The 25,568-nt window shown below is 49.9% G+C and overlaps 1 protein-coding gene across 3 annotated transcripts in view; it reads right to left on the bottom strand.

Moving 5' to 3' along the window:
- Positions 1-522: 522 nt before the first annotated feature.
- SH3BP4 (SH3 domain binding protein 4) overlaps positions 523-25,568 on the bottom strand; it is a 39,388-nt gene continuing 14,342 nt past the window's right edge. For 2 of the 3 annotated variants that reach the window (XM_069782155.1, XM_069782156.1), the window contains 4 exons: positions 15,819-16,041; positions 10,999-13,361; positions 3,371-3,559; positions 523-3,124 (listed from right to left, as the gene is read on the bottom strand). In XM_069782155.1, coding sequence (XP_069638256.1) covers positions 2,900-3,124; positions 3,371-3,559; positions 10,999-13,361; positions 15,819-15,936 — 2,895 coding nt within the window. In that variant the 5' untranslated portion in view covers positions 15,937-16,041 and the 3' untranslated portion in view covers positions 523-2,899. Of the gene's footprint in view, positions 3,125-3,370; positions 3,560-10,998; positions 13,362-15,818; positions 16,042-19,915; positions 19,940-25,568 lie in introns of those variants that run through there. The other variant, XM_069782157.1, reaches the window with a different exon arrangement.

Genomic DNA, 25,568 nt, shown 5'->3' with positions numbered 1-25,568 from the left:
ATGTTATGCTGGACCACAAGACGCTTCTGCTAAGGATGAAATCAAACCGTCATGTCTCCTCTTCACCTTTGGCAAACTGAAGCCACAGCCAGATAGCTTAATATTTCACTTTCGTGGCTTGAAATCTGAACTCCATTCATATCAGGAACACCGCAACTGCCTTGGCTAAATACAAGGATGTTTTCTCCATTCAGAAAACAACCAGAAAAACATCTCCACGCCAGAACAAATCCTGCAACCAAAGCTTTCCCTGCTTCAGAAAGTTTCTTACCTAGTACTTGAACATAAGCAGCAGCTTGGGAGGCCAGATAGTTTCCAGCGACCTTACCCTGGAGAGGGCAGGATGGAAAGGCACAGGGAAGGAGAATCGGATTCAGATTGGCCCCAGGGGATTGCTGGCTCTAGGTGTGGAAACGTGCTGCGAGGAACATGCTGTTGGCATGGTGGAAAACCTACTAAATTAATCCCACGCATCAAAGCTGCTTTGAGATGAAGAGACAACAGTAGATGTCTACTCAGGAGTACTGGAATAGTAACAGCTTTAATTGGAGTATTTTTTTTTCCAAAAATTTTTTTCTTTAAAAAAGAAAAAAAAAAAAAGGAACATTAAAAGGTAAGTACAATAACCAGTTACTGCACAAAGGGTGGTAATGCAGAGCCCAGACAGAAGTTTTGGAGAAGGCCTTGATGTTTAGCAGGCAGAAGGCATCCAAAGGACATACGCCCAGTCCCAGCACGTGAGGAGGGACTAGATTTCAGACTGAGGACAGGGACAAATTAATGCAGTGGTCACCCCATGGGCCTCAAAACGCGCCGGCTGTGCTCCCACGGGTCTCAGAGTGCACACCATCCGAGCTGAGCACAGCATGGTTTAGGCTGTTGCTGAAATGTTAAGTTGGGTATATGGAGTACCTGAGGTAGTTAGAAAAACCAAGGTGGGGGGGGGGTAAAAAAAAAACAAAATGAACTGAAATAATTCAGGGACATCCCTGAAATACAGGAGGCTCCAACTCCTGCCCTCGCCTGCTGCTGACACCCTCAGGGGTGCCCAGCACAGGCATTCCTGCAGAGCTCCGGACCTTGCCAGGAGAATGGCGAAAGCCAAGATTTGGGTAAAACCTCAGGAGAAAGCTGTCCCTCTGCCTGCACGCACGCTCCTGCAGGAGGTATTCCTTACTGCAATGGGGGATTTTTGCTCGTGCATGGAAAAATGTGCTCTTAGGGTGCCTTAGGAAAAGAGAAAGGGGACGGGTAGTGGGCTCAGCTGCTGACGGACCCTCTCTCTGTGCTATGTTAAGTTGCATAGGAAACTCCTTAAAGCCCCTGAGGAGAAATTTAAGGTGCTATTTACTTCTTGTGGGGTCCATCGAGAGTGATCATTTCTGGGGACGTGATTTTGGGAAGAGGAAAGGAGACCATTCCCTCCTGAGGCTGCTGTGCTGGCACAATCCACTGGATGCCTTTCCCATTCTTTCTCTCTTTTTTTTTTTATTAACCTGAAAGAAAATTATCCTTTAAAAACTAACCTTTCTGTGGCAGCAGCGTTTCACTATAAAGAGACTTTGCACTTAAAATAATTGTTCTGTGCAAAAATAAAAAATATTTCCCTCCCATGTAAAATATTTGAAAGCTGGGGAGCGGGAAGAGGAGGGGAGGTCATTCAAAAGCCTCAGCTATAAAACAAATGGGGGAAAACATCTGGGCACTCTGTGCCACAAATATTTAGCTCGTTGGCACCAGGTTTATAGTAAAGACTATTTACAAGTTAAACTGGACTTTAGGAGCCTTGAAGAGCCCCACTTGAAGCCCTCTGAAATCAATGGCAATGAGCATTAAGTCATGAAGCACGTCTGGAACATCTCCAGTGAGCTTGGATTTCAAATTGGGAGAAACATCTTCTCTTTTCCTTCTTTTTTTTTGTTTCTGCGTGTAAAGGGATATATGGATGGCAACAATTCTATCCCCTTTTCTGGCTTCTTCTCCAAAGCAGGAGCATCTGGAGAGTTTGCTGCCGTGGCAGGGCGAGCCACTCTCACCATCCTCCTGGTCTATCTCCTAAGGAGGTCTCTGGTGAACCCCAAACCTCCAGCTTCTTCCAGAGACGTCCTGCAGCACCCGGGTGGGATAAAGCGCAAGGGGCAGCAGCCACTTCTCCTGATTAAAAACAGTACCCATGCATCTGCAAACAGGCAATGAGCATCTCCCTGTCCTCAAATGAGAAAATGCATGTTCGCAGAGACATGAAAATAAAACAAAAAACAATCAAATGGGTCACAGGGCCTGTTAAAAAAAAAAACCAACAAAAAAACCAAGCTCCTTTTTGGTGTAAGATGCTTGTTGGGCTGAGGACATCCCAAGTTCATATGGTGCTTTACAGTCACGTCTGGGAGTCTGCCAAAGCCTGACAGTGGGGGAGGGAATTTACTGTGCTTCTTCTTAAAATACATATTTACATTACTCACGTTCATCTCAAAAATGATAATTTAAAAGCAGTTTCTACAACATAAAAAACAACCACAGCTTCCCCCCAAAGTGGTTACAACCTTTACTGCTTGTTACAAAAATTAGACTTTTATTTGCAAATGCCTAAAAAATGTGATCTCTTTTGTGATCCCTCCCCACTCCCTTGCCCCCTTTAAAGTTTTTTTTAGTAAGAAATAGTTTAACCGGTATCAATGCTGTAGGAAAAGCCATTCCCCTCTGGATGCCTTCCCATCAAGGAGAGATGTCTCCTGCTGATTTCTAGTCCCAGTGGAGAACTTGCAAACTTTGGCCTCTTAAAACCTGGGGAGAGCAACCTCCGCTTCTTTTTAAAGTCAACTGCTTAAAAAAAAGGGGAAAAAAGCACAGAAAAAAAACCCCAGCAAATGAGAAGTAGACAAAAATATCACTGCAGGAACTAGATTGCAAAATCCTCGTGGTCTTGTGGGCTGAAGGCAGCTGCCCGCAACATGTCCAAGGAGTTGACAAGGATCAGGGTGCCGGTGAGATGCTTCCAGCGTTTGGTGATGGGGTTCTTCATCTTGTCCAGCCCGGTGTGCAGCTCCTGGATCACGTCACGGTAGCTGTCGCCCATCTGGCTGCTCCAGGTGAGAAGGAAATCGTATGCTGGCTTCCACATGCCCTGCAGTGATGGGGCAGAGGGGAGAGAAGATCAGAGCTGAGCCAGGCTGGGTGGCCAGCGAGCAAGCGATGCCATCCCCAACATACCCCCATCCCAGAACAAGCACATTCCTGAGAAAAAACACCCCCAAGTTACCCCAGCACACCCAAATCCCTTTTATCCCCCCAAGGTGCTCCAGAAGAACGTGCTCTGGAGGTATCTGCAACCCTAGGGGACCCATGGAGACCAAGACCCATCCGTTCTCACCTCGCTGTCCACTGTCCCTGTCTTGTCCCGGTGCGGGGCCTCGTAGGCATCCATCTGCTGCTTGGAGACTTTGGCGAGCTTCTCCGCGAGCTCCCTCCAGCGCTGGGCCACCTCCACGGCTGTGGTCAGCAGCACAAAATCCTGGATGAGCCGGACAACCAGCCCCTGGCAGTCCATTTTCAGCAGGGCCTGAAGGGCAGTGGTGAAAACCAAACAAGAAAGTCAAGGCAGGCAGTAGATGGCAGGTGACCCATGGGACCATGCAGGGAAGTCCATCGAGAAGCCACCCCTAAAATCCTCCCACCCCCTTTCTAGCAACAGCCGGTGAAATTAGGCCATCAGGCTCAACAGACGAGTAATCCCATTAATTGAACCAAGCGCCCTACCCCTGTTCAATGAGGCTTGCAGCCTGGGCTAGCCACTGCAACCTTATTTTCAGGCAACCCCTCAAGATGTTCAGGCACCACCATAAGCAGTTTAAAGCATCCCAGGGGCTGAGAAGAACAGATGCCTTTAATCAAGGTAACTAATCCAGCATGGTCCATGAGCCTGAGGCTCCCCGAGCCTGGAGGAGCACCATCCTTCAGCATGGGTGGGTGGGCAGGCATGGGCCAGCCAGTACGTTTTGGGATGGGACTTGGACATCAGCCTCGGGAGGAGATGGGCCGGGGTAAGACCCAGGCGAAGGGCCAGTTGACAGCACTACAGGACCATCGCTCGGCTTGGGATGTTGTTGCTCTTCTCACTGCCCCTCTGCCTTCCCGTGCCAGTTCAGAAACCTCCTCCTTCTGTGTCATTTATTGACCTAAAAGCCAAGATTTTCTGCAAATGGTTTTGAAGAAGTGGGGAAGAGGAATTGCAGCAGTCAAGAGTTTTCCAGCTAGCAATAACTTAGCCAGGAAAGAAATGACAGAGCAGGGTTAGCTCCTATCTTTAGGTACCAAATCACATTAACATCCGCTCAAAGTGGAAAGCAAGTTGTAAAAGGGGAAAACCCACAGCGTGGCCCATGAAAGGAAGGGTTTAAGTGGCAACTATCAGAGGACAGGATCTGACAGACAGAATCAACATCCCACTCACCAGGGCTTCCCCATCCTCTGCCAGAGCCCATGGACTGCAACAACCTCAGCAACAACCCCTGTCCCTGGGCAAATCCCACCCTGAACCTCAAGTGGTTGCAGAAAGGTGTTTTACATTACGAAATGGGCATCCCCTTTTTAAAACATGGAAATCAAGCAAACAGACCCCACACCCTGCCTTGGGCAATAATTTGTCAAGTACCCTCTTTTTTTCCTATGGCCAGATCCAGAGCCGTGGCACCAGCAGACTCAGGATGGTGGCTCCAGGATAGGTGAACACCAAGGGGTGGTGTTCACTTCAGTAGAGGCAAACCACAGCTCAGGGATGCAGGGACAGCCTCTTCAAAGGATGCTGAACACCAGCGAGCACCCAAGGAACCACGCTGGCACATGGGTCCCCATCAGAAACATCACCCGCACTTTCAACAACAGCACAGGGCTGGTTATTACAGAAACCATGGATGTGGTGGTCCCCATGCAGCCAGAATCCTCCTGCTTTCTGCCACTGTGGGTCTTGACATCCTCTCCTGGCACGGAGGGTCTAGGCAAACCCCAGCTGGTTTGGCTCTGGGGCAGAAGAAGGGTTAAAATCTCACATAGGCGGATTCACAGGCACAGTTGGGGGAAGATGGGAACATCTGAAACCACTCCAGCAATTTGCAAAGCAAATGCATGTTGATTTTTCCCTTATCTGTTTCCAGCTTAAAGCTGGGCTCAATCTAATTACAGCTGCAGACCCACGTTTGTTTGCTCCTCCAAAGTGCTTACACTGGTTTCCTGTATAAGGAGAGAAGTCATAAACCCTCTTCTTAAGGAAGCAAGGAAAATACATTCAAAAGAGCATTTTTTTTTTTTTTAAAAAGGGCATTAAGAAGCATTTAGATCTCACACCTGTGCTGTAACCACTTCCCCTCCAGCAATGCTACCTTACCACCCAGCCCCCAGATTAATCACCCTCTCCTCTGCAGGCAGGGATTTGGATGGTCCTAAGGAAGAGCAGATTTAGCATCCTCAAACCTGCCTTTCCAGGCGGCTTGGATCACCTGCATGCAAACCCTGAAACAACCTGGTATTTAGCAAAGCAGGCTAGATGAGTCGCTCTCATCTCTTGCCAGAGGCTGAGCAGGTCTGAGGCAGTGGAGGAGGCCACCGGGAGCAAAATGTGCCGCAGGGGTTAAGAAGGATAGAGCTGCAGGAGACAGATTCTCTTGTTCCTTCTGCTGCTCGAAGTAAACAAGAAAACAGCATCAGGTAAAGCAGCTGGGAGGCCATGTAATTGAGAACTGTATAATCACTCAAAGCACCAGCTTTGGAAGAGATGGATTGCTCCCCGCCACACAGAATGTTAACTCTGAAACCTACTGATGGCCACAGAACCACCTAGTTCCTGTGCTTTTCCCCTGGTGATTTGAGCTGGGGAGGCTCAGCACACAAATTACGGGCTGGGGAAAATGCAGGAGGGTGGGCAGAGGTGATGGGAGATAGGGACAGCACGAAATCCAGGTGGGGATGGGGTGCAAGGAGGACACAGGGCCACTAAGGTCAGAGCCAAAGGGGGAATATTAGTGGTAAGAGCAACACACTTTTTTTGGCCTGGGCACAACTTGCTCCCTCTATCACAGAAAGACATGAAACACAGGGCTCTCCTGGAAGCCCTGACTGCCTGGCTGGGATTAGCAGGGCTCACAACAGACTTAATCCTCCAGCAGGCGCTTTTGGGATTACACTACAATTTCCTTCCATCCTCCTCCTCCACCCTGGACAAGCCTCCCTGGATAGCTGGATACACCCGCTGCATCTCCGTCCCTCAGTACCCAGCTGTGCTCCCTGCTGAGGCGTGATGTGGGCTGTGCCTCGCCAGTGACTTCCAAAGCATTTATTAACCTCAGAGCAGAGCAAGCTCCGAGCCTGCTCCACCAGACTAGCACACAGCAAAGGAGATGGTTTGATATTCAAATCCCAGTTCAAAGAGGCACAGAAGTGCCTCTACTTAAAAGGCATCCAAGGGAGGCTGAATTTGCATCCCGGCTCTGAAATGCAGAATCCCATTTCCCATCCTCTAATGATGGAAACCAGCATCTGGAAGAAAGCAAGCCAAGCCAGAAGACAGAGGCAACCCCAAAGACCACCTGCAGATGCGTGGCAAACCCCTGCCCATGCCCATCACTGTGACCTTCACAGTTCACTCCTGACTCTGCGAGCCTCCAGCCCTGCTCGCTCCCCCATGCACAAATAGGCAGCTTCCCCACAGTCTGTCCAGTCCTAACCCCCACATATTCTGGAGCAGAAAGCATCGCCGAGTTCACATGTGCCCACCAAGCGTGGTGCAAGCTGTTATGGAAATGGACTTTTAAAATTAATAACTTTTTTAAAAAAATAGCATTTAAATTGGAAAGCACCCCAGGGGGTCCAAATGTTATCACGCATTAGTCACCCCCCCGAAACATCGGTGGGGGAAGCGGAGATGTGGTTACCCTAAGCAGTAATATTTAGCATCCCATTAACTGCTGCAGGGATGCGTGACCCGAGCGTGGCAGGCAGGCAATGTGCCTGGGGTGGCACCGTGCCACAGCTCCCGCCTGGGTCCTCCTCAAACATGGGGAGAAAGGTCCTGGGTCCCCAAGGGGCCAGCGAGACCCACAGGGTGAGAGGATGCTCGTGCACAGGCTCCTGTCTCCACCGTCCTCGCCAGGATCCGGGTCAGGTTTTTGGCCCAAACGAGTCGCCTCTGTACGAGTGCTCCCCAAAACAACACTTGCTTTAGGCAGTAAACATGTCTTCTGCTTGCTTCTTTTGGCTGTCAGCACCCCCAAAATCACCAGTCACACACACTTAAAATACTGTGGTACACACTCACGATCTTAAATATTAATTTCTTTTTTTTACCTAACACAGGCACAGGTTCTGTGGGGCAATTTCCCTGAACATGGTGCCCGGCTGAGTCTCGGGGTGCTTAAGGCATCACTTCTGAAATGACACCAAAGTGCCATCAGCCACACTCCCAGGTGGCTTGGAGAAGGTACCATCAATGCACCTGCAAGCGGCTTTTTGGGTTTTGGTTTTTTTTGGTTGGTTGTTTTTTTTGCAAGAGCAAAATTGCATGGGAGCAAGAACACAGGGTCTGCAACTGCTGCACTGGGGATGGGAAGGCAGTAAAGATTTACTGCCAGACCCAGAAAATAAAAGTGGTTTGGCTTATGCTGTCCACAGAGCAAGGAGCCTGACAACATGACAGCTGAAAGGTGTCGGGCGGCATTTCTACAGCTTTCTATTAATTGACAGGAGCACAGGGCAAGGTGTTGTGCATGAAGAGACCTTGCTGGAAGCCTGCAAGCAACTCTTTCTCCTTCTGTGCTGGAAGCAACTTGGCTATGCAAGGACAAGCCATGCCCTACAGAAAACATCCTCACCAACTTCAGCAGGGTGCAGTGTGGTGCCTCAGGGGAGCAATGTCCAGGATCTATATGTGTGGTGGGGATTCGTTCCCATGAAAGCAGAAGCACAAGAGTTGCGCTTTCCCCTCTGGACCCAAATTCAGCACACGGACTACCATTAGCCAGCAGATGCTTTGTGATGGAGGAGCAAGAGGGGCCCAACATGAGCAACCTTGGGCTGGCATGCTCCAGGCGTGCCAGCGCAAGGTCCAAGCGATGGACATCCTGCTCTGCATGACATTAAGGACTGCTTGAGCCTACCAGCAGCTCTTTGGGATCTGCACACACCAGGGACAAACAGTATCTTTTGGTAGAAGAAAGGCAGCATGCAGATACCTGCAGTCAGAACAAATGGTAAAAAACAAAGGGGAAAAAAAAAATCCCAACATCATCTTCTGTATGATCTTTAGAAGCAGCCTGGAGAAGAAAAAGCTCATTGTTTCCACAGCTCTCTGCTGACATGCCCAATGGCATTCCCAGAAGACCCATGTTTTTCCCAACAGCAGCATCTGTTGGAAGGGATGATAAATGTGAGGCTCTATAAAAACACTATATTGAAAACTCAGAGAAAGAGAGAAATGCTGTGTCTCATGACAGGCCTAACCCCAGCTCCCGAGCACCAGGTAGTGCAGTCACTGCATGGCCAGGTACCAGTGGCCCAGCTGCAATGAGGTCTTCTTGCATCTGTGCGCAGGGTTTTTTAGCAAGAGCTTCTGTGTGCTTTCAATGGGCAGAGAGGAGGGAGGGGATAGGTAGGTTTCTCTTTCTGATGTGATGACTAACTTCTGAGCAACATTCCCCCAGTTACCTTCACACACCACTGCTAGCACTAGATTCGAAAAATAACAATTAAATGCAGATTACTTATTAACTAGTCATCATGACCAGGCTTCTCTGTGCTTGGCTGCTGGTGCGTGGCTCTGCCACTGCAATTTATGTATTCAACACTGAAATCAGAAGCACTTACTGCTTCTCCCTTCATAGTCCCTTTGAGAGGAGACAACCAACTTTAAGATGAAACAGTCAGATCAGAACTTAACCCAACCAGTTCTTCTTGCCAGCAGATGCCAGAAAGTGAGTCCATTTGTTACAAACAAAATCAGATTTAAACACAATAAAATACATTACTGCTCTGATGTCATCCCCCGAAACATCTATTTCTTCTTCTTTTTTTTTTTTTAAACCAGGCTCAGTCTAATTTCTCCATAAGCTAAGGGGGATTTGACAGCAGCAAGGGGTTTAGAAGAAGCATCATCTTCCACCAGGAAGAGAGCTCATCCTTTATCGACAGGCTCAGACTCACAAAGAATAGGAAACAGAGCCAACGCTCAGGATTAGCCTCCATTCAAACAAGGAAAATAAAACCTGCTCTGGGACTCTGCACTCCAGGCATCCCTTGGGGAGCGGGATGTTTTCCTGCAGCTTATGGCCGTCCCCTTGAGTTAGTTGCTCCCTGAGTATCTGAAGAGCCTTATCTTTCCCTTTGTCTCCCCACTGAGGTCTGGCATAGATTTTCCACGACCTACAGACTGGCTGGGAATCCTGGAGACAAAGAGAATAGATAAAAAAAACACTTACAGGTTTGCAAATCAGTAAGGCAAACAGCACAAAGCCCTTGGAAGCATCCAACAAGAGGAGCACAGATTTCATCCCATCCTTCACTGAGGCTAATGATTAAAGGAGCAAACCCTCCCTCCTTGGGGGAACCACAGGGCCAGACACCAGCCTTGGTATTTTCCCTTCCTGGATGGCCCCAGAAAGAAGAGAGACAACAGTGTATAATGGCCAGAGGAGTGGCTCAACAGAAGCAGCGTTGGTGGCATGACCTGGCACCCGAAAGTCAAAGCTAAAACATTGCCCCATGGGCCACAAAGTGATAGCCAGGCACCGGGAACTCACTGGACAATATTTCCATGAGTAACAAAGGGTTCCGTACTCTTCCTAACACCTTACACCTCGTATTCAATCCTCAAATTTCCCCCTTATTAAAGGGAGTTTGGGAAATGAAATACTTCATTTGGCTCCAGTCCTCTTTATCCAGGCTGCCTACTTGTTATTTTATTTTGTGTGCTGCTGCCTGCACCCATCACGGCCAAGCGAAGCTGTCGCTATTCCTTAATTCGATTGGCATTTTAAACCACATGATTCGCCGTAACTCAGTTATCCTGCTTCTGCAGGAGAGCCTGTTAAGAGGCAAGAGCTGCAAATCTCTTCCAGTCATTTCGTCCTGGATTTTCTTTGGCTCACTTCATATGAAACGCTAGAAATGATCATGAATATGATTTCTCGCAAGAGACTTCCGAACAGCATCCTAGAAATACTTGCGGGCAGCACTTCCCCAAATGCCTTTCAGGACACAAGCAAGGCATGCATTTCAATTTACAAACACGATCCACAGGTGCCCTTGGTTTAGCTGCCACTCAAAAAGAGAAGGGGCAGACATAACCTGACACTATTATAGAGGAATTTGAGGTTGTTTCATGAAGGCAAAGGTATAGCATCATTCTTCACAGCAGCTGTAAAACCCTTTTCCAGTATGCTTTGACACACCTAGTGATGCAAAAGTATGTGACCTGAGATGTAGTTCACCAACCCCACTCCGTATAGGAAAAGCTTTTGTGTTTCTTGCCCTTTTTGCAGTTTTCCATCAGCATTGCCTTCAACGATGCATGCTTTGACACTGGGGTTGAGGAGACCAGCAGCTTTCAGGTAACTCCTAGAAGTGTACATCATCGAAGGCTGAAACATGAATACCCAGCAGCAGGGACCTGTCAAGTGCTATGAAACCACTGGACCAAAATCACCTTGATCTTGAAGGGCTTCAGGTTAGATACCTTCCAAAGCAAGCCTGTTGGCTGCCCTCACACAACATGTACTTATGGTATTTCACTCAACTTGTGCCTCATTTATGGCCATGATCCCATTAAACTAGGAGCCCACCAACGCGTACAACCACAGGACTGAACTTCCACATGGCTGTGCCGAGCAGCCTGCAGAAGACCTTAAAGATGGACTTCATTTTCTACAGACTGAATTAGGAAGCTTCCACCTCTCATTCACCCTCATCACGCTGCACAGCAGGGAATTAAGACCCCTCGTCAGACCTCAGACTCACCGTCATGAGCTCCTTCTGGAAAGACTTCCTCTCCTTGTTCTCAGCGTTGTTGCAGTCTTCCTTCAGCTTCTCCAAGACGGAGGCCACTCGCTCCGGCTCGCTGTCCAACTCCGCTCGGCAGAAAAAAGTGAGCGGCAAATTCAAGTACCCCAGCGCATCAGCGAAGGAGCGCCAGCTGCTGAGGTTCTCCATGAGCAGAGTCCTCACAGAGGCATAGATGTAGGTCAGGAACTTGCAGGGCCTCAGGATCTGCTCGAGCAACAGGCTGGTGGTGAGATCTGGTCCAGAGAAGTAGCTGGGCTTGACCTTGCCAACCACCAGCACGTTTTTGGTGTGCACAAGGCCTATTTTTCCCTGGTAGTAGCCAATATACCACTCCTTGGTCCACAGCTGCCCTTTTAACCTAATCTTCTCCTCACTGAGGAGGGCTATGACATCTCCTTTCTTGTACTCCAGCAAATAGTGGTTCTTGCTTTGCCTCACCACCGTCTTCAGCAGCTTGCCATACTTCAAGCTCAACACTGGCCGGTCCTGAAAAACTGGATACTTGGCGGTGGCAGCAAGAGGTGAAAGGATGATCTTTCCGACCTCGTTCTTCTTGAGGAACCGCCTCTGCCCCATCGGTTTGATGGCACTTTTCGGAGGCGGCTGCGGCGTCTGGACACAGAATTGGGTCAAAATGGCATCCTTGTCATCTTTGACCTGTATCCTTAGAGTGAAGTCTGAGAGCTCATTGGGGTCATGGGACGCAATGGGGAAGATAAGGCGGCTAACCTTGCCTAGCTTCATCTGAAAGCCCCGCACAATTTTGGCTTGCTCGCTAGCTTTCACCTCGTAGTTGGTCATGTTGGAGAACATGCAGAGCTTGAGGTCCTGAGGCCGGGAGAGAGCAAACTGATGCTTACCCCAGAGCTGGAGGGCAACGGGAGCTGGGCTGTGGGACTGTCTTGTGACCTCGTTCACCAGGAGGGTCTTGGGGGCACATTCGTGCCCGAACATGGCCACGACGGTTTTAAAGGATGGGTGAATGTGTTTTGGGCCGTAGACACCAACCGTGATCTTCTTGCTGATGTAATCCCAAACGGTGTAAGGGTAGAGGATGTTCTGCCCCTGGGCTACGGCCGCGATGTACATGCAAGGCTCCAGGTTCTCCAGCTGCACCTGGATCGTGTCCCCATATGAGTAGCTCAACTGCATCGGCATGTATGGCCCCTCTTTCATGTCGCTCCGCAGACACTGCAGTCCTACCAAACTCTTGCTCATGATGTCATTCTTGACCTCTGCCGACACTTTCATCTCCAGAATGATGAAGGTTTTCACCTCCATATTGCTGAGTTTGATCTGCAGGACCGGGCTGATGGTGCTGCACTTGTCACTGTTCAGCTCCAGCGGTGGATCCAGCATCGCTTTCATGGAGATCTGCTGTGTTTCCCCAGGGCACACATGGCCCTCTGGCACGTGGATGCTGATGTTGGTGTCTGGAAGCTGAACGGCTCCACCAGAGCTATCCAGCTTGCAGACAATGTTGGTCTCCACTGGTTGCGTCTGACCCCAGCCAGGATTTTGACCAAGCAAATCTAAGTCATGGCAAGACCGAGCCAGCTTCCTGTGGTTCAGCCACGCCGTCCTAAAATCTTCCCGGCTCTGGAACTGCTCAGGGGTGGGAGACTTCAAACCGCTGAAGAAACCCGACGATGCCGGAGCGTCTGACTTGGCCTGAAGAACGGACAGTTCAGACAAACTGTAGGAGCGTTTACTTCTGAAGAATGGATTGTCCCTTTTCACAGGCTGTTCCAGATCCAGCCTGTTTGTGGATGGAAACTCATCAAAAATGTTGCCCAGGCTGCTATTAGCAGCTGAACTGGAAACAGCTGAAGTAGGAGCCCCTGTGTCAAAAAGCAGCAAGTCAACGGCGACGTTGGAGTTGGACTCTTTGTCCGAGCTGGGCACTGTTTGCAAATTCCCATTCAGAAATGGGTTTGTCTGGACTCCGTTCAAGAACGGGTTGTTATTGCAGGTTTTTGCAGAGTTTCTTTTCAAGTCAGTCCATTCTCCAAGCAGGTCTAACTCCTTGACCCCCTCATCAGGGCTCTCCAGTAGATTGTCTATCATCCCGCTGTCCGTTAAGGAAGAGTTGCGGTAGTTTACTGGCTGGACGTAGGAGGAAGGGATGTAACCCATTTCTGTGGTGTTGTGAGCGTACCACCACTCACCTCCCGACGTGTCTAAGACATAAAGGTGGTCCCCCTTGGAGAACTTCAAAGTGGTGAAATTAGTCGGACAGTAATCCTTGATTGCTATTACTTCCTTCGCATTTCCAAAGGACGTGGGATTGTCAACCAGCAAGGCACTAGGAGAAGGCACTGCAAAGCCAAGAAGAAAACAGCACTGTAAGCAATCCACAAGAGAGTCACAACTTACTTGCAAGCATTTATTTCAGGTCAGCAATCCATGCTACTTTAAGCAGTGAAGTAAGGTAGTCTTACAACCTCTCAAACCTGGAGGTATGGTTTTTTTCCCCCCTAAAATTCTTAAACAAAACTTCTCCCTCTGCTACTTCTGATACATTCACATTCCTCTTCCCCAAAGGGTTCATGATCTAAAGGGATGGGCATTGACGCGGCTGGGAAGAGCAACCAGAGCCAAGAGAAGCAGCAACTTGTTATCTTTGCCATGCAAACAAGTGCCTTAGCAACAAGCCTCCCCCTCAATATAGGGCCCCATGCAGCTGCTCCTCTACGAGACGCCAGCATCCCAGAGCCTCACTAAACTCCCTGATGAACGATTCACAAGAAGATGTGTTGGATGGAGTTTTGAGGGAGTGGGAGTCTCTTCTTATCAGCTCTCCTTTTCACCTGGTGTGTTGGGATCTAAGCTCCTACAGGCATGTGCTAGAATGGCAGGCACGCCCTTAAATGTTCACATTTAAAATAACAGAAGTTAATTACAGGGGGTTCTCAATGATTGCTACATGGGAAGAGCCATTATCCTACCAATCTGTTCAGTGGTATCTCAAGGTCTTTGGCCACCAGCTCTTTAGCACTGCCATTGCACTCTCCATATGCAAATAGTTATCTGTGCTGCAGCTGGTGAATGCCTCCTCTTCAAAGAGATGATGTGATAACCCAAGGTAACGTAAACCCAAGATAACTTCCAGCACAGGCTAAAAGTGCTCTCACTCTGCCATAACCCTGGTCCTGCACAAGTGAAACATGTTTCAGTGAAAGAAACATCTAAGGGCATGTCATACTCCTACGTTTTCATATCACACCAGCCAAAAAACCCAGCATCTCATTCCTTTTACACAGCACCTATATTTCAAAGCTCCTCAACAAAAATTAACTCGATTTCTGAAGAAGGTCATGTAGTTTGAACCCTCAGAAAGAAGCACAGCATCACCATCCTGCAGTGCTGTTGTGGTCCTAGCAGCATCTCCAATGTCACTTTCAGCAGTGCCAGGTGAAAGTCATCTTGCCAGGGGATCCCAATTACAAGCAAGATAGCTGGGTCAAGCCTACAGATACTTACACTGTCACTGTATTTATTGGTTTTGCTCTGACTTTTAGGACCTATTCCTGTAAAAAGCACTAGAAACAAGCTGCAGATGATGTCACGTCAATGTTCAAATGTGTCTTATCTCACTAGACAGACCTAAGAAAACAAGGAGAGCTGGATTTTCACCAATACAAAGCTGCAACAGAACCTGCTTCAATAGGCTTGGGAGCTCTCTAGAGGCAAAAGGGGGATTTAAGAAACACAGGCAGCCCCTAAAATCCTGGAGACGAAGGGATGGCAGATCAGACTGTGCATCCCTTCAGTCACTATCTGCAGGCTGGCAGCACTTCTCGGACACAGAAACTACAAAGCAAGAGAAGATACAGATGAGCAGGAAAAGTCTTTAAGCATACGCTAGGGATCAAATATGAAGAAGAGAAGAGTTTGTACACATCCTAAACAACTCATCGTTAACCCACTTCCTCCGCCAGCAGGTTGGCAAAAGTCGTGAGGACATTTATTCAGCGTAAAACTATATATAAACTCTGTATTGAAACTATTTTGCCACCCTGGTAGGAAGCCACCGTTAACTCGGTGTGGCAGCCGGAGCTGTCTGCAGGATGAGGCCTTTTTGGTCTCCCCACCCTGTCCGATCAGACGGGCAAGTAGCCATCCCTGTGTGCCCCCGAGCTGTGCACACAGCCGGTGCAGCAGTAGGGTTAACACGGATGTGCTGAAACCAGCAAAACCCTTGGAGAATATGAGTAATTCCTATTTTCGCATTAAAAACAATCTAATTTGCAGTGAGAGCGTTTGATGTTTGGGTCTCTTCTTGCTACACCTGCAAAAGCAATCGCTTTTGTGCATGTTTATTTTTAAAGGCCCTCGGCACATGCTTAACTTCCACCCAGAGTTATTTCTTGGGATCTCTTTCTGCCGGGGGAACAGTTAATTCCCTTCTCACTGAACACGGCTTTTATGCTGGGTAAGGTACATGCAGCTGAAGAAAAAGCAATAAAAAGAAGAAAAAGGATTATTCAAGCAACCTGCAAGCTCCCAGCTCCCGGGAAGGGGAAAACAAACCCTTGCAACCGCCTTGTTGCTGTCACCTCTCTTGGCTGCTAGATCTCTTGGTGTCAGGTCCATGCCCATCCTTGTACCCGTGGATGTGCTCATCAGCGCTTGCTGCTCTTCCCCATCAGCTGCCATCTGCTAATTATTAACCAACCCCTTCCTGGACCCTAGGGGTGAGAGGGTGTGCCCTAACCGAGGAGGGGGCATCGTCCCAACCCATCCCGTGGGGGTGCCCAGCTGTTCCTCCACACCTTTGACGTCGCAGAGGCTGTTCTCGGCGAAGCCCTCGCTGAGGTCGATGAGCGTCCCCTCCGACTTGCACCGCGGCAGGCCACCCGAGTTGGCTGCCCGGATCCTCTGCGCCGCCATCTCTGGCCTGCCGACCCCCGTGGTCCCGGGGAGCACTAGGCAGCCATGGCCTCTCCGCGATCGGAGCCAGCTACGGGGACCCTGGTGTCACCTTGGGGAACCAGCCTGGGGGAGAGAAGCAAACCCCAGCACATTAGCAAAGGCTCTGGGTCCCACCATGCCATCCACACGCCGATGATGCTCTCCCTGGGCACAAGCCAACCCTGTGGTGGTGATACAGGAGAACATCCTCATGTTCTCCATAAAGCATCATGAAAGATAACCTGGATGCTCCTAATAAGCACGGCACTGCCAACAAATCACCGAGGGCTTTGGGTAGCGAGGGCAGCCTGGTCTTGCATGATGCTACTGCTGGCCACCACCCCGTACGAAGCATCCCTCTTGCCTTTAAGAGTTATTTGGGGATACATTGCTCCCAGGCTTATAAATTGGTCCTTCTCCCCATTTTGTAAGAGCTTTCAGGGCATTTGCACATTGCTGTAATACATATTTATAAAACCATCAAGCACTCAGATGTTGTGGGACCCCAGGGCAGTGGTTAGCAAGCGTGGAGGGCCCACAGGACCAGGTTTTTTGCACGGTCAGCCGTGTCATCACTCTCTCCCACCGCAGCACTGGGATCTCCTGGGATGGGGACTGGCTCTTCCTGCTTGCTCCCTGCATCCCTCCCCTTTGCCCAGCTGACCAGGCAGGGACCAGGCAGAGAGACGTCCCTTCTTGCACTGATTGCCCTGCTTCACTTGAGGCAAAATAAAAATAAAGGGGCTTTTTCTCCTTTTTTTTTTTTTCCCAGAAACACTTGCAAAACCACTTCCAGAAACCCTGTAGAAGAGCAGCTGCATCAGCACACCAGAGCCGAGAGGAAAATTAACCCATTTCCCGCTGCCCGCAGAACACACCGTCACTTTGTCCGCTAATGCCATGACTGATGCAAGTGCTGGTAAGACCTCCTCTGGTGTCACCTGTGTCCTCTGGGGCTTGGAGGGTGGCCAGAAAGGCCAGGAGCATGTGGGCGAGCAGGCAAGCCTGGTGCCTCTGCTAGCTGAAGGCAAGGCTGGAGAGCACAGAGCATGAGCCGAGCTTTGCTCCTCCAGGTTTGTGCCCTCCAGGTTTGTGCCAGGGAGCAGGTATGCAGTCTGACATACCTGGCATTATCCTGGTAAATTCTGCCATCCAGCATCCCTACAGGCATCCCTACATCCTGCTCCCTACAAACTTGCCACAAAACTCCAGCCTGGCTACAAACCGCCAACAGCTCTTAAAAATAAAGTCCTGTGCAATTAAAAGTTCTATCCAAATCCCTTGCTTTAGTCTATCACCCAAAGGGCTTTTCATCCACTCCTAACACTGTTTTTCTTTTCTCCCCCTCCCATGCAATTTTTTTTTTCTCCCTCTGCTTGAAAATCAGATCAAGCAGAAAACAATCCCGAAACCCAAATTCCTTAGGTGGGAATACTGAGCTGATGGAAACGTGAAGACAAGCGCTGATTGCTTTGGCTGCAGCCAGCTGTTATTAAACCAGTGGGTCTCTCTCCACCAGCACAGGCGAGGAAGAGCAGCAGCAAGCCTTGAAGGATTCAGTGCCCTTTTCTGGAATGCAGTAAGAGGAAACTTGCAGGGGAGAGCCTGAGCAGGAGATACTCCAGCCTGCTTGAAATGCTTCCCAAGCCATCCCCTGGGCCGGTATGCCGGGAATGCAGTTAGCTGGAAGGGATGCACCAGGCTCCAGCCAGAAAAGGGAAGGGAGAACTTGTGTGCAAACACTTTTCCCTTTGAGAAGAGTGTTGCTTCGGGTCCTGCTGGGAGCACTCCAAGGGGAGAGGGCTTGGCAGGCATTAAATACAGAGAAACCAGGCTTTGAGTCAAGACTGTGCTTATCAGAGCCGGGCCAGGTAAGACAGGGGATTTGGAGCTGCCGTCAGCAGCAAGAAAAAGCAATAAGCAGTCAGTGGGAAGCGAGGAAGCGAGGAAAGACGCTCTCGTTAGCTAGCATGGTTCATCACCCATTCAGCTCACCCCTTTGCAGAGCACCACCACGGCGGGCAGGGTGTTGTGTCTCATTAATGCGAGGCACTGTTTGGGATTGAACATTTTCCAGCTGGCATGCAAAGACCCTAAACACTTACTGCCTCCCCCTAAAGAGACCCTGCAGACACTAGCTAGGTTTTTTTTTTTTCTCCCTAGCTGGAGGGTTCAAGTCTTCCACAGCTACACAGGCAAAAAAATCCAGCATGAGGTGCACAGCATCGTCATTGCAGAAATAGCTCAAGTGGCAGTTTTCACTAATTTTAGTGATGCTTGCACACAATCCTGCTAAAAAAACAAAACCACTTTGACAGCCCAAAGGTCACCCCTGCTTGGTGAGCACTGCACAAAGCAAGAAAGAAACCAGGCACAGGTAGGTGATTTCTCCCATGAATCAAAGTGCAAGCCACAAATATATTTTAAACACCTGTCTGGTAGTCCAGTGCCAAATAATTTTTTATATCAATCATTACAGCTGTGCACTGACAACTCTCACCGATGTATCCACATGCCTCGCACTGCCTGGGATTTGCAGGGATGCTCCCCTGTCCTGTATTTATGTAACTATATAAGAAGCTTTATGCTAAAGGTCTGGACAGACGTGACTGTGTGGAAAAACAGCTGGAAAAGTCTCCCTTACATGCACCCTGCGGTCTCAAAAGGTAGCAAGAACACATATTAAAATGAGTGATTATGAAAAGGTATTTCCTCTCCCAAAAGCAGAATCTTGGCTGCGTCTCAGTCTGTGCTGGATGTAGCAATGCTCTCACACACACAAAAGGATGGGGCTGCATGCCCCCCACAGCTGGACTTGGGGTGGGAGCCATTTTTTGGAGCCGACAGTCCCAGGGGACGGACCCGAGTTGTTTCTAAATGCAGAGGCAGGACAGATAACTAGGAAGCATTCAAACTCAGGCTACGGGAGAATGAAAGGGGACAGTTGGGAGCAGGCTGGGGGGAAACAAGGGTGGATAGGGCAAGATTTGTTTAGAAATCACTTCTGAGACAATGGTCTGCAAACTCCTCTGAAAGCACTTTAAATATAGACTAGGATTAAATATAGACTAGGAAAAACCCAGCCCCATCTGTTTACCCAAAGCCATAAACAGCATCCAAAATGAATGGGGGGGGGAGGAAAGCTGTGAGCAACCAGAGCTCGTCCTGCACGAGCAAGAAAGGCGACAGCATGTCGTCATGCAACCAGCTCAAAGGCACCCGCACCCACTTTTCACGCCATTTTTTTCCTCCCACGAGGGAAAGGCAATGCTGCAGGGTAAAATCCAACCCTGCAAGCCAGAGGACCCGCTGCATGTTTCCCTCACCCCGACAAATCCGACAGGCAGCTTTGCAGGCAGCAAGCAGGCAGCAGCTGCCCGGGGAGGGGCTCCATGGTGGTTACACCCCACAGTACCAGCCATGTCACTAATCTTTCCAAAATCCTAAAGAGGCTTTGCTGAGGGTTGGGCAAAGCTTTAGGGAAGCCCCGACAAGCACGTTCCCACACCCGCTGGCTGGCACCCTGTGAATCCTCACCGGCTTCCTGGGGCACAGAAGCGGCAGGGATGGAGCACGGTGGGGGGATGCAGGGCTTCTCTCTGGATACCCCTTGCTCCTACGCCGGCATCGCCTGGGGTGACACAGCGGCTGTGTCACCTCCCCTGCCCATCTGCTGCGCTTCTGCTTGGCAGGGACATCATGGGACACCCATCCTGTGAGTCACGCATCAGGGGAACAGCAGAGCTGTCTTCAACAAGGACTTGCAGAGCATGGATTGATTTAACTTTGCATTAGCTGGGGCTGTGAATAAGGTTTTTGGGAAGGGACAGATGGAACATGCAGACCTAGCCACGCTCCTCTCTGCAGAGAGGCCGGCTACTTCTCAAGGTGTAGAAACACTGTCATGAGCAAGCTGGGGAGCAGCAAGGATCTCCAGGGTCTTGAATCAGTGCTCTACCTGCTCCTGGATCTCCTCTCCACCAGGCATGGAGCAGCAGCAGGTTTGGGGAGGGTCTAGGGCTGGTGACGGTGTAGCACCTATTTAAAAAACTTATTAAAACCTATTAAAGAAAACAACCCCCAAGGTCTCTTTCCTGCAGCATTTGAACGCACAGCATTCAGCTTTCTAACAGCAGCATTTCCCGGCATGCAGGGGCACAGAAAAGGTTAAAAATAACTTCTGCAAACCGTCTGGTACGGCTTAGCCCGGAAACCCAACCACAGGGTTTCCCATCCTGGCCCCGCAGACCCAGGGGAGCCTCCTGAGACCCCCCAGCACAGGCTGATGGTGGCATGGCGGGGCCGGCAGCAGAGCCCCGTCCTTCCCAACGCTCCCAGCTCCATCCATCACGCCAAGCTGGTCCTGATGGGATTACAGTATGGACCCACCTCTGCCCGGACACTGAGCTATAAATCAGAGACATAGCATGGGCATCCGGCCATGCTGAATGAGGTTAGCGAAGAAAAGCAATCCCAGGAAAAATACTCACTGGCAGTATTAAGCCCTGTGTCCATGAGCAAAGAAATGTGGTAAAAACACAGGAACACCTAAAAGTGCAAATCCTGAGGGCAGGAAGCAGGATCTGCTTCTGCCCAAGGGGAGGTCTTCAACGAGCACTGACTGCAGCCCAGTGAAGGTGGGAGAGGAGCCCTTCAAAAGCCTCAATGATGGAAAACTCCTGACTGCCAAGAATTTGGGCTGATAAGACCTGGGAGGGCTTGGCAGGGCTGGGTGGTACCAAGCACTATCAGGGCTGGAAATGGAGCCAGGTCTGTCCAAAGCTAGGGCAGTACACGGTACCTGCCACCAGCAAAGGGCGGTGGGGAGGACTGATGCACATCTCTGCCCATCCTGCAGCTCCCAGCCCCCCCTGGAGCTCAGCCAAGTCAGGGAGCTGCAGGGTCCATCCCATCACAGCACACATGTGTCCATGCAAAGCATCAGGAACAGGAGCCACCGTGACACAAGATGGGCCAATCTTGCAATAACTACCATACCTGCACACCTGTTCTCCCTGGGAAACACATAAAAAGCCCCTCAAGCCCTAAGCCCATGGTACAAGTTCAGGGGAAACCTTCCACCTACCCTTGGCCACAAACTAAAAGGTGGGAAGAGAAGAAAGAGCTTCTAATCAATCACTCATCATCCTCTTCCCACATCAAAGCCAAGACCAACTCCAAGCACTTGTTGCTAATGGCTTTTAATTTGCCTTTTCCTTCCCCAAAGTCAAGCTCCTCTGGCTCTCCTACAAACACAGAAGTGTTTTTGGAGGTTTCTTTTAAAAACAGTCAACTTTGCTTAAATACAAGTGAATTTAACTTTTTGTAGCTAGAAATTAACTTCCAGAGCCACAGCACAACCCACAGAGCACATTCATCCTACGCAACGAATTTACTGAAAATGTTGCTTTTATCACAGTCACAAAACCTTAACTGACTCAAGACCACAGAAGCAGTCGCAAAAGAGACTCCTCCTGGAAACCCAGAGGACAGGCACAAGGGACACCCCAGCCCTGAGGGAGCTGACGGCTGCCTGCTCAGAGACTGCCAAAAGATGTGCCTGGGAGCACCAGCACAAACCAGATTCTGTCATGGCAATGTGCAATGGCCTCCAAAAGAGGCCATTTTGGGCCTTTTTTTGGCTAAAATTGCCAAATTTTAGCAAACAGTCTAATTTAAGAACTTGGTTTTGCCCTGCAGATTCTTCACCTTCAAGAGCTTCCTCATGACTATGCTACAACACAACCTTGGCCATTGGGCTCAACACACTTCCACCCACCAGAAAATGATCTGACCATCTAGGGATTTGCCTACTTTTTCCATGCTTGTATTACCAGATCTTCCAGCACATGTAAAAAACACAACATCCTCTAAACTGGTAACATCAGCACAGACCCAACCAGGCCCTCTACAGCCTCCTACAAGACTGGGATGGCTTTTGAAACTGCCGGTGTCTTCCTACCACCCGTGTTGGCAAGGCAGACAGACTGACATTTTTGCAGCTCACCTCTGAGGTCAGTGCCAGACGGATGGGCTCATGGCTGACTCCCCACTTCCATGAGTGGCCATGTAGTGTATCCATCACTCGCTGCAAGCTATCGTGAGGAAGGCATGGCCCGAGGTCCTCTCAGGGCACATGCAGTGCTGTGAAAGACCACCTGACTTGTGCAACCCCATCCCTTACCACCACCAAGTGACCTTCTGCCTGGCATCTGCCCCATCCACCGGTCTGCCCAGCCAAACCACTGCAGGACACCACGGAGATGCCCTGCAGCACAGGGAGATGTCTTCTGGCCGTGGGATGCCTCCAAGGGTCTCCAAACATCTGGTGGTAACAAGTGCCAGCAGAGAACAACGCGTTTTGGTTAGGAGGGAGAACAGAACAATTCCTCCTCCCTCTCCTTTGTCCTAGAGACAAAGCATCTCGCTCCCTGCAATCCTGACCTCTTCAGTAAGGCAGTTTGAGCCTTGCTGGTGAAGACGGGCAGTGAAGAGCTAGCTGCTATTGGTTTTTTCCTTCCAGAAGCCTGGGCCAGGCATTTTGCACGTTTGATGCCAGCAATGCCACATACGCTGATGATTCCCGACCTTGTCACCTTTCTCTTATCTCTTCCTCCTACTTTGCCACTTGTGTTTGCAAAACCAATGCTTTCATCTTCAAAAAAAAACCCCACCAAAGGTAAACCACCCCTTAAGACAACACAAAATACAAGCTCTTTGTACCAGAAAGAACACGTTAGCATGAACTCACGTACAACCCAAACAAGCCTTGGAGCTGCCGATGTGGCAGAACAGAAGATGTGTTGTTTTGTCCCTTTTCTAGCAAACAAGAAGAGACTTGAGGAAATATTGGGACCTCCCATCCCTCCTGCAGCACCCTCATCTCCCAGGGGTTTGCTTTGGACCCAATCCCCACTGCGCACAGCAAGTGGCGGGGATGCTCGCACTCAGCATCCCTGCTTGGGCATCGCAACGGCAGCAGAGCCGGCTGGAGAGTAGAGCCCCATGCTACGCTGTCCCCTCCAGCCCCTGCCAAGCCCCATGGAAAAATCCTGCCTGCAAGCTTTAAGCTTGGCTCAGCTCCTGCTGGCTGAGCCCGCTGCCAGGCGAGGGCAAGCCAAACACAGGAGGTTTGATGAGGCAGAGGTAGAAGGGAAAAAAAAAAAAAAAAAGAAAAAAAAGTAATTATGGCTAAGCATGTGTTGCCGGTGTCTGCTGTCACCTGGTGTCTGTTACAGCCTCCCTGATGGGGATGTCACCCTTCACGAGCAAAGCAGGAAGGATGGGAAAGTTTCCTTTTATAGCAACGACTTTGGAGCACGAGTCCCTCTGGATATCCTTCTCCAGCACTGACTTTCAAGTGACTCAAATACAGATTAGGTGTCTTTGGCAGGGGAGGGGAGCGGGAGGGTAGGGGAAGAGAGTTTTCCTTGCAGGACCTCCTGCTGCTGCCAAGCACAGGCTCCAGTCCAGCACCCGTCCACTGATTTTGATCACCCATGTCCCATACAATCAGCCACCAAGTCAGGAGAAAGAACTTCAGAAGCCAGCGAGACTGGGTCAGGTACAGCCTGAGAGCTGCTGGTGGTAAGGAAAGTTGGCTGTCTTGGCATCAAGCAGAGAGCAGCACAGATGTGCTGATTGCCAAGGCACAGGAGGTTCCCAGAGGTGCAGGTACAACCCTCGAGCATCCACAGCAACTTCAAAGCTCTCCCAAAAATCACTGAAAATGGTGCCAGTGTGGCAAAGGTTTAAAATGCCTGCAAGCGTAGGAAGGTGCTGGCAGTGCTATACACAGCAGGAATCCTCATGAGGTTTATAGGGCCATAAAAAGGGTGCTCCTGGGCTGACAGCCCAGGTCCTACTACCTGACAACAAAGCTTCCCAGCAATAAAACCATTACATGCACGCGAGTCCTGATAATATAGCAGGGAAGTAAATAAAGTTGTACTTGCTTCCACGGTTTCAAGGCTACCATGGGCTGCAAGACCAGTCACCCCCTCTGGCATCCCCAACAAAGCAAGACAGACGGATATCTCCAGTGGCACAGTCCTCGGTGCAGCCAATGCTGCTAAAAACAGACCTCTCTATGCCACAAAATTAATACAGGAAAAAGATAGTGTCTGCGCAAACATCTCATGGTGAAGCAATGTAACCAAAGGAGAACATCGCGACAGAGATGCTCTGCCCATTTTGCAACTTCGGCTGGACCTCTTGCCCAGGGGAGGACTGGGTCAGTCTTTCCTTGAACCCACATACACTTTTTGCTTCACAATGTCCTTCAGCAAGGAACTCCACGGGTCTGCTGCCTGGGCAATGGAATACCCACCTCCATCAGGGATAGGCTCTCACCAGCTCTGTCTGATGTCCACTAGCTCTCATATCAGAAGAGGCAGAGTTCAGTCTTGATCCACCCTCTCCCTACTGTCTGCTCAATGTTCTTCCAAGAGCAAAAAACACTTCCTAATTCAGGTGGGGCAGTCCCAAAGGTGTTCTGGTTTTTTAACAGGGAGCTGCGGATGGACCTTCCTCTGCCAGGGCAAGGAGTTTGTTCCTGCCAAGTCCCTATAGAGACCAACAAAAACATGAAAACCCAAAATCATATCCAGTACTGAGCGCCCAGGGGCTAAACGTAAAACCTGTAAACTCAAGTTTGAAACAGTTGGAGGGAACAGGAGCCCAGGAGAGCACCTTCTTCCTCCAAGCCCTTGCAGCCCCTCCAAAGTCCTTTGCAAGCCCAAGAGTTCAGCCAGTGGCCAAAACGAGACTGCTCCTGAGGGATGCTTAGGGCCAAAAGCAAGGACCGAGCGCCTTTCAAACCAGGAGAACTCAGATTTGAGCTGGATTGGGCAACAGCACAAGCTCATGCAGGCAGTCAGTGGCGGAGGAGAAATGAAACCCAGATTTCCAGAGCCACAGTCCAGCTGCTGGCCACAGAGAGACACTTTTAAAGAAAAAATGGTCTTGCCTGACAACAGACATCCTGCCCATGGCTCATAGTCATCATCCTCTGCCTTGGAAGAGGAAGAAAATCTCTTCTTTTCTTTTTTAAGCACTGCAGACTAATCAGTGGGTTAACCTAAGGGCATGCCTGCACCCTGGCACAGACGTCTGCACGAGCTGCTCCGGAGCAGGGATGCTGGACAAAGCTCGTCGGCTGTTGCCAGCATCCACTCTGTCTGTTGGTGGCACGCTCTTGGTTGATGGCGGAATGGTATGAACGCTATGCTGTGGCCCTATCTAGGATCATCACCAGGAAAAAGCACTGGTCCCCGTGTGATGCCATGATCGAAAAAGAAGCTATGGTCACCCATGAGATCTCGGGTCAACATCCACAAAGAGCAGACTAAGGGCAACCACGGAAAACAAAAGGAGGGGAAATGGTTTCCTGCCTCCACGGGTGCTGCAAGAACCATCTCATTAACACCTGATGCACTTGAGGGGGGCCATGCGAACCCTTCTTCCCCTTCTCAAGACACCAAATTAACCAGGGCAATGAAAACTTGAAGCATAGTAAAAGGCTTTCATTGAGAAAATCTTGGGAGCAACTCCCTATCGTGCTACCCCTGAGGGTCCCAGTGCCGGCAGTGTCTCCTTACTTAGATAATTTG

This window comes from Haliaeetus albicilla, chromosome 4 (genome assembly GCF_947461875.1).
Source record: "Haliaeetus albicilla chromosome 4, bHalAlb1.1, whole genome shotgun sequence".
In the NCBI taxonomy this organism is placed as follows: Eukaryota; Metazoa; Chordata; class Aves; order Accipitriformes; family Accipitridae; genus Haliaeetus; species Haliaeetus albicilla.
Note: the sequence above shows the minus strand (reverse complement) of the source record. Positions and strands in the feature narration are given on the sequence as shown.